Below are 8,344 nucleotides of genomic sequence, written 5' to 3'. Positions count from 1 at the left end.
GCACGTGACGACCAGCGCGTGTCTGGGTGCCCGCGGGAGGGGTGGCCGGAAACAGATGGCTGCGGGGGCGGGACATGGAAGAGTGGAGGCGGGGCCTACACGCAGCGGAGCTAGAAACTTTCAAGATACCTCGTCGCATCCACCTTTTCCGATGTTCTAGCCAGCGTGTTTGAACTATGGTGTTGGAGAAGACTCTTGAGAGTCCCTTGGACTGCAAAGGAGATCAAACCAGTCAGTCCTAAAGGAAGTCAGTCCTGAATATTCACTGGAAGGACTGATGCTGAAGCTGAAGCTCCAATACTTTGACCACCTGATGCGAAGAACTGACTCATTGAAAAAGACCATGATGCTGGGAAAGACTGAAGGCAGGAGGAGAAGGGGACGACAGAAGATGAGATGGTTGGATGGCATCACTGACTCGATGGACATGAGTTTGGGCAAGCTCCGGGAGTTGATGACGGACAGGGAAGACTGGCGTGCTGCAGTCCATGGACTGTCGCAAAGAGTCCGACGCGACTGAGCGACTGAACTGACCTGAGCCAGCGTGTTCAAGGCTCCTTCGAATCGCGGGGAGGGCTGTGGACACGCATGATGGCCCCTAGAAAGACAAAACCGTGGCTGCAAGCGCAGCTTTAGGAACGAGTGGGCAGCCCAGTCCAAACAGGTTTAGGAACTTAGGTGATATGCGCATGCTCGGACTCTGGACGCGTCACGATTGATGGATTCGGGTTTCCCGGGAGACGCTAAGTGCGGGCAGAAAAGGTAGATTGCCTATGGGCGGCCGTGTGCGCATGCCCAAGCGTTTGGTTTGGTGGGGTGGGTGGGTGGGGCTTGTTGAGAAGGTCAGCTTCGGGCTTCCTGGGGAGCAAGGTGCGCATGCCCAGACTGTGAAACGACTCCCCGCGGCAAATGAGTCTGCGTATCGGAGGCAACGGCCGGAGCGAGATGCTGGTGTTAATGTTGGTGGTGGCGACCACCTTTCGGCTCTGCCCGCTGGTGAAAGCTCGGCCGCTGTGCCGGTGGGGCTGCCCTTCCGGGCCTGGGGTACTGCCAGGGGTCGGGGAGGGGGCAGGCTCATCTCTGGGCGCAAACTAGGAAAGATGCTCCGCTCCCCAACCTCTTTGAGGATTCCCAGTTTACTTGATTCCCACTCTTCTCTCCCACCTCATGCCTTCCAGCCCATCACCAAGTCCTCCCATTGCCACTTAAAGACTTTAGCCTGATTCCGATGCCTTCAAGCCACCTCCGCCACCACTACCCCTGGGCTGTACCTGGCAGCCAAAGAAGTTGTTTGTAAACGAATCTGACCTCGTAATTCCCCTTCCCTGTGGCACCCAGCATAAAAACCAATTTCCTTGCGCAGCCTTCATTCCCTCGCATGGTCTGGCCCAGGGTTCCTCAACAGCGCTGCTGACATCTAAGGCCAGATCACTCTCTGGGGTGGGACCGTCCTGTACATTGTAGGATGCTGAGCAGCGTCCCTGGCCTCCATCCACTCAATGCCAGTAGTACCTTGTTCCCCAGACTTGACAGTCAATCAAACGTGTCTAGGCATCACCAAGGGTCCGCAGGGGATGTGACAACCACTGATGTCGCCCCTGCCCACCCCTGAATCACTGCTCCCAGCCACCGGTCCCTTGTGGAACAGGGGAGACTCGGGGCCTGCTTCTCCCTCTGCCTGGGACGCTTTGCTTCCAGATTTTCTCCGTGACGTCTTCATTCAGTTACCAACTTAAATAGTACACTGCTTTATTGAAAGACCCCCCCCCCCTCCCCTATAGACTTCCCTGGTGGCGCAGGTGGTAAAGCATCTGCCTACAATGCCAGAGACCCGGGTTCAATCCCTGGGTCGGGAAGATCCCCTGGAGAAGGAAATGGCAACCCACTCCACCATTCTTGCCTGGAAAATCCCATGGACGGAGGAACATGGTAGACTACAGTCCATGGGGTCGCAAAAAGTCAGATAGGACTGAGCGACTTCACTTCACTTCTCCCCTATAGCTGCTGCTTCCTATATATCACTAACTTCTGTTACACTTATTTTTTCTTGTTTGTTGCTGTCACTAAGATATTAACTCCATAGGGTATTGACTGTTTCTCTTATTCACTCCTTGCCCCAAATGTTTTCATTTCAGTAAATGTTAGATTAGTAAATATCATACATGAGGTGCCACAGGCACTGGACAGATGCTAAAGCCCAGTTTCAACCCTCAGGGAACTCCTGCCAGTAATAAGCTGTACATTCAGAGAGCCCTGTTTGCCGATGAAGTAGAGAATGTGTATTTCTGGTACATACTCCCATTTGATCACTGCAACAAATTTCATAGCAGAGTGATTCCTTAACCTTACTTTATAGAAGTAAAAACATACGCCGTAAAATTAAAGACACACTTGCTTTTAATAGGGCAGTGGGGAGTAGGACTTTCAGGTAAAACTTGCTAGCTGGATGTGTCTCAAAGTCTGCAAAGATTGGTACCATCCAATCCTCCCATTTCCCCACACTGGTTCTCAAAGTGCGGTCCTGATACAGTAGCATCAGCGTTACCTGGGGATTTGTTAGAACTGCAGATCCTTGAATCTGCTGAGACTTAGCAGTGGAGCCCAGCAGTCTACAGTTTATCAGGACCTTCGTGTGCTTCTAACTCACATGCAAGACTGAGAACCTGCTATAGATGGCAGAATCTTTTTTTAATTTAATTTTTGGCTGTGCTCGATCTTCGTTGCTGCAAGTGGGTTTTCTCTAGTTACTGAGAGTGGGGCCTACTTTTCATTGATGTGCACAGACTCCAGAGCATGGACTCAGTAGCTGTGGTACATGGGCTTAGTTGCTCCCTGGCATGTGGAATCTTCTCAACCCAGTGATCAAACCCACATCCTCTGCACTGGCAGGCAGACTTCTAACCACTGGACCACCAGGGAAGTCCTAAGAACCTGCTGTAAACTGGACCAACATTCTCCCAGCCACCAACAACCTCCCATCCCCCTAGCCAAAAACCACCCCCTCAAAATCCAGGAGTAAGTATTCCTAATCTGGAGTCAGTCTGCAAATGACCCTTGATGAGCTCTGGGGAATTATGTCTCCATTCTTGCCTATACATAAGTCTCTTTCCAGGTGAGGAAGGCTCACTGTTTCATCAGATTCTCCAGGGGCTCCCTTAATCCTACAAGCTTCAAGAACTGGTACAGCACCATTAACCCAGAGGAAACTTGGTAGGAGTCACACTGAATACTGAATAAATACTGACAGGTATTTTCTTGTCTCACCTCTAGTATTCGAACGTTGAGGACAGGAAAGGTGTTTCCTGTCGAAGAGAAAATACAAGGGGTATGTGTCTGGCAACCCACTCCAGTATTCTTCCCTGGAGAATTCCATGGACAGAGGAGCTTGGCAGGCTACATTCCATGGGTTGCACACAGACACGACTAAGCAACTAACACCTTATGTGGCTCCGAGGGCTTCCCAGGTGGCTAAGTGGGTAAAGAATCCTGCAATGCAAGAGACTCGGGTTCGATCCCTGGGTGGGGAAGCTCCCCTGGAGGAGGGCATGGCAACCCACTCCTGTATTCTTGCCTGGAGGATCCCCATGGACAGAGGAGCCTGGTGGGCCGCAGTCCATGCAGTTGCAAAGAGTCTAGACATGACTGAAGCAACAGACCATGCACACACATGGCTCCATAGTTAACATTCATTCTTTACTTTTATTGCTGGATCAGAATGAGTATTTCCTAGTATTTCTTGGGTGTCAGTGTTGTGGGCGGCATAGAATATTACTTTATCTAATCCTTACTATTGCCTTTTGAAGTAGGCAGTAACCTCTCCCATGTCACTAAAAAGCTATTAATAATTGAGATGAAGTAGACAGAACACAGTACTGAGCGACTTTCACTTTCAGACAGAATGAGGGCTTCCTAAGTGGCGCTAGTGGTAAAGAACCTGCCTGCAAATGCAGGAGATATAAGAGTCATTGTTCAGTCTCTAGGTCAGCAAGATCCCCTGGAGGAGGGCATGGCAACCCACTCCAGTATTCTTGCCTGGAGAATCCCATGGACAGAGAAGCTACGATCCACGGGGTGGCAAAGAATTAACTGGACATGGCTGAAGTGACTTAGCACAACAGTACAAGACAACAAAGCCAGAAGCTGGAGTTGGGTTTAAAAAGATCATCCGAGTTTTTATTCAGTGTTCTATCTGATTGGAGGGTTAGTTGTGTGTGGTTTATTTTTTTTATTTTTTTTTAAATCTATTTGACTGCACTAGATCTTACTTGCAGCATGTGGAATCTTTTTTAGTTGAGGCATGAGGGATCGAGTTCCCTTCCCAGGGACTGAATCCCAGCCCCCCTGCATTGGGAGCACAGTCTTAGCCTTAGACCACCTGACAGGAGGTTTTAAATGCAGACTAGCATAGTAGGCAAATTACTTTGTTTACACGACATAAACAAAGCGGGAAACTTCCTTTCACCCACATGTGCCAAAATGCATGAAGAAAAAAATACTTTGTCAGCTCAAATGTGTTTCCCATTGACATCATGTTATCTCAGAAGTGATGTCAGCACTTGCTAAATAACCAAGTGATTATTTATTAGCAGATTTCTAACTTTTTTTGTCCTCGAGCTTCTCAAATGATGAGTAATCTGTAAACAAATAGCATACACGAGGCGAAGTGATACGGATTATTGTCCTGTGAAACTTTTTAAAGTTTTAATGTTTTTTTAAAAGATTTCATTGTTGTTGTTGTGGGCCATTTTTAAAGTCTTTATTGAATTTGTTGTACTATTGCTTCTATCGTATGTTCTGGTGTTTTGGCCAAGAGGCATGTGGGAGCTTAGCTCCCCAACCTGGGATTGGACCTGCATCCCCTGCTTGGGAAGGCAGAGTCTTAACCACTGGACCTCCTTGGAAGTCCCTAAACTTTTTGTTTTTGACATAATTATAGATTCATAGCAAGGTACAAAACAGTGCTGAGACATCCCAGGTCCCTTTCACCCAGCTTCTCCCATTGGTGACCTCTAACAAAATCAGATGATAATATCAAATCAGGAAAATGACATAGATGCAGTCCACGTGCCCAACTCAGATTCTACCTTTACAAGTTCCACGTTGCCCATAGGGAACTGTTTTCATCAGGTGTTTATTAGGATCGATAGGGATTAAAATTTTGTGATTCTCTTTCTAGGACCGCCTGTATTTTTCATCTGGGAAAACTCACTTGATTAAGCATCCTTGTAAGAAAAACCTAGCCCTGTATCTAGGGTAAGATATCGTTCCCTTCTTTTTATCAAACCATTACATTCACCCTTGTTCTTTGATTACACAAACATTAGGAAAAAAGACAGCTCAGTCCTCTGTTGCTAGATGCTAGCCTATAGGGAGTCCACAGTTGGGGTCCAACTGGAGAGAAAGAGGTGAAAAGATAAATAATTACAGTACAGCTTGTCACAGAGGCTTGATATAAGGCAGCTGTGAAGAGTGCCATTCACAGTAGAAACAGAAACTTTAAAATACATAGGAGTGAACTCAGTAACTCCTCTCTGTTTAAAACCATAAAATTATTCCAGAGGTGGGGCAAGGGAAAGAGATCTGGATAAGGCAACAATATACCATGTTCATGGATGGCCTTTGGCCTCTTAAAAGTTACCTGCCTAAGGGAACATACTGTTTCTTTTTTCTGTCACATTCCTGATATGAAAGCCTTTACTTTAGTGGGCTGAGCGTGAAATAAAAGGACAAACCTGAAGTTCACCCTCAGCAAAACAAGCTGGGACTTAATGTACATTTTATATAATTTTATTTTTGATGCAGTCACACTTTTCAACTGTTATTTCTAGAAGTCAAATAGCCATGCTAAAGAGGTTTACTAAGGCAAAAATAAACAGATGAGCAATAGCTAAATAGACAATGATGGATGATAGGTAGACAGACAGATAAATAAATCTCTGGTTCCTTGTTAAGAAAGGAATTTTATTTGAATGGAACATTTTTTAAAATGCCTGACATTGTCTTTTTTTCTTTGCTTGGGTGAATTTTTCCTAATTGAAACCTTTTCCTGTTTGTTTCAGAAGACAAATTTTTCTCACAAAGGACACCTTTGAGAGTAGTCTCATTCCATTTTCCATCCCTACGTCAATGCAGGTAGTTATGTTGTTGAACCATCTGAGAGATGCTTGAAATAGTAATACTTAGGGTTAGATATAGGGGCATCCCTGGTGACACAATGGTAAAGAATCTGCCTGCTAATGCAAGAGACACAGGTTCAATCCCTGGGTGGAAAAGATCCCCTGAAGGAGAAAATGGCACCCCACTCTAGTATTCTTGCCCGGGAAATCCCATGGACAAGAGGAGCCTGGTGGGTTTCAGTCCATGGGGTTGCCAAGAGTCCAGCACAACTGAAGTGACTGAGCAGGCGCACAGGGCTAGATATAGCTGGGAAGCGCCGTGCACATACTGCTCTGTGTTTGGTAGTTTGGGGACTTAAAGGCACTGAGAGTCATTTCTAATCTGGAAGGAGTGTTGATTCTATTCTGCCCTTACTACCAGAACAGATATTCTTTTTCCCTTAAAAAAGAATCAGATGTCTTCCAAGAGCTCTTTATAATTGGTTTTGTGATACATGACATGCACTGATTTTAGGCCCTCCCCAAATTACTGTCAACCAAAACAGAAACACCTGTACCCTCTCAGTAACTATCTTGAGAAATCTGATGGTTGGCACTTATACTCCAGAGGGTTCTATCATCTGTTAAAATATTAATACCAGTTTTTCTGATAGCTAAGTGAAAGTCGCTCAGTTGTGTCTGACTCTTCGTGATCCCATGGACTATACAGTCCACGGAATTCTCCAGGCCAGAATACTGGAGTGGGTAGCTGTTCCCTTCTCCAGGGGATCTTCCCAACCCAGGGATTGAACCCACGTCTCTAACAGCTGAGCCACCAGGGAAGCCCAAGATTATTGGAGTGGGTAGCCTATCCCTTTTCCAGCAGATCTTCCTGACCCAGAAGTTGAACCACGGTCTCCTGCATTGCAGGCAGATTCTTTAAGAGCTGAGCTACATGGGAAGTCTCAGTTTTTCTGATAAGTGACACATTGATCAGTTATGTTCATCATTCATTATTGATGCATTAGGCTTTATCCTCAGGAAAGGTCCTTTAAAAAATATTTATTTATGTACCATAATTTCTGTAAGCATTCATCTGTTAATGGACATCTAGGATGCTTCCATGTCCCAGCTATTGTAAAAAGAGGTAGACAACCCTAGACCCCCATTATACAAAGTGAAGTAAGTCAGAAAGAGAAAGACAAATATTGTATATTAATGCATGCTTATGGAATTTAGAAAGATAGTACTGATGAACCTATCTACAAGGCAGCAATGGAGATACAGACATAGAACAATACGTCGAGTCTTACTTGCAGCAGGTGGGATCTTTCATTGCAGCACGTGGGCTTCTCTCTAGTTGCAGCAAGCAGGTTCTCTAGTTGTGGCCCACAGGCTTAGTTGCCCCACGGCATGTGGGATCTTAGCTTCCCCAACGAGGGATCAAACCTGGGTCCGCTGCATTGGAAGGCAGATTCTTCACCATTAGACAGCAGGGAAGTCCCCTCAGAGGTTTTGATATGGGAGGAGATGGAGTGACTTGGGTATTCCCAGGGACACCCAACACTAATGCCAACCTCCCAGTTCTCCCTTCAGCTGATCCCTAGGACGCATAGTTCCCAGTATCTAGGACCCCAAACAATGCTCGCTGACCTAAACGTTCCTGGGATGCCTGTTTAGAAGTACTGCTTTCTGAAATCGATTTTGAAAAGCTGCACATACTGATATCCTAGTGTATATCCTATTCTTAGGTTGGCACACCGGAAGTAACGTCAGCACATTTTGCTGGTTCGGTATTGCTGTTAGTAGTGAATCAAAAAGTCTATGTTTATGATTATGAAGCCAACTTCTGGACTGCATCTACAGGTATGTGTATTTTGTAATTTTTTAATATTTATTTAGCTGCATTGGCTCTCAGTGGCCAAACTTGGGATCTTTGTGGCAGTGCACAGGCTTCTCTGTGGTTATGGTGCACAGGCTTAGTTGCTCTGCAGCAAGTGGAATCTAGTCCCCCAATCCGGGATCAAACCCACGTCCTCTGCATTGGAAGGCAGATTCTTAACCGTGGACCACCAGGGTAGTCCCTATATTTTGTATTTTTTAAAAACCTTGTTTGCGTTTGGCCAACATCAAAGAAAAGTTTCGGAAGTTACAGACGATGCTTTTACTTGGACATCGGTCCCTGGACATTACGCTGTCCTTTTTTTTTTTTTGGCCATGCTGCACAGCTTGAGGGGTCTTAGTTCCCA

The 8,344-nt window shown here is 46.1% G+C and overlaps 1 protein-coding gene across 48 annotated transcripts in view; it reads left to right on the top strand.

Moving 5' to 3' along the window:
- The first annotated feature begins 61 nt into the window (after window positions 1-61).
- The window catches only part of CATSPERD (catsper channel auxiliary subunit delta), a 37,705-nt gene continuing 29,422 nt past the window's right edge, over window positions 62-8,344 (top strand). For 9 of the 48 annotated variants that reach the window (XR_015166792.1, XR_015166793.1, XR_015166794.1 and 6 more), the window contains exons 1-5: window positions 66-762; window positions 3,271-3,325; window positions 5,177-5,253; window positions 6,060-6,132; window positions 7,847-7,961. Coding sequence is in view for 23 of the 48 variants with exons in the window: in XM_086409894.1 (XP_086266020.1) it covers window positions 719-762; window positions 3,271-3,325; window positions 5,177-5,253; window positions 6,060-6,132; window positions 7,847-7,961 (364 nt within the window). In the remaining 25 variants the exon portion in view is untranslated. Of the gene's footprint in view, window positions 763-782; window positions 1,020-3,112; window positions 3,211-3,270; window positions 3,326-5,176; window positions 5,254-6,059; window positions 6,133-7,846; window positions 7,962-8,344 lie in introns of those variants that run through there. The other 39 variants (XM_086409930.1, XM_086409921.1, XM_086409899.1 and 36 more) reach the window with 27 other exon arrangements.

Source organism: Bos grunniens, chromosome 7 (assembly GCF_055505025.1).
Source record: "Bos grunniens cultivar Pamir isolate PY7600 chromosome 7, Bosgru_T2T1.0, whole genome shotgun sequence".
Lineage (NCBI taxonomy): Eukaryota > Metazoa > Chordata > Mammalia > Artiodactyla > Bovidae > Bos > Bos grunniens.
Note: the sequence above shows the minus strand (reverse complement) of the source record. Positions and strands in the feature narration are given on the sequence as shown.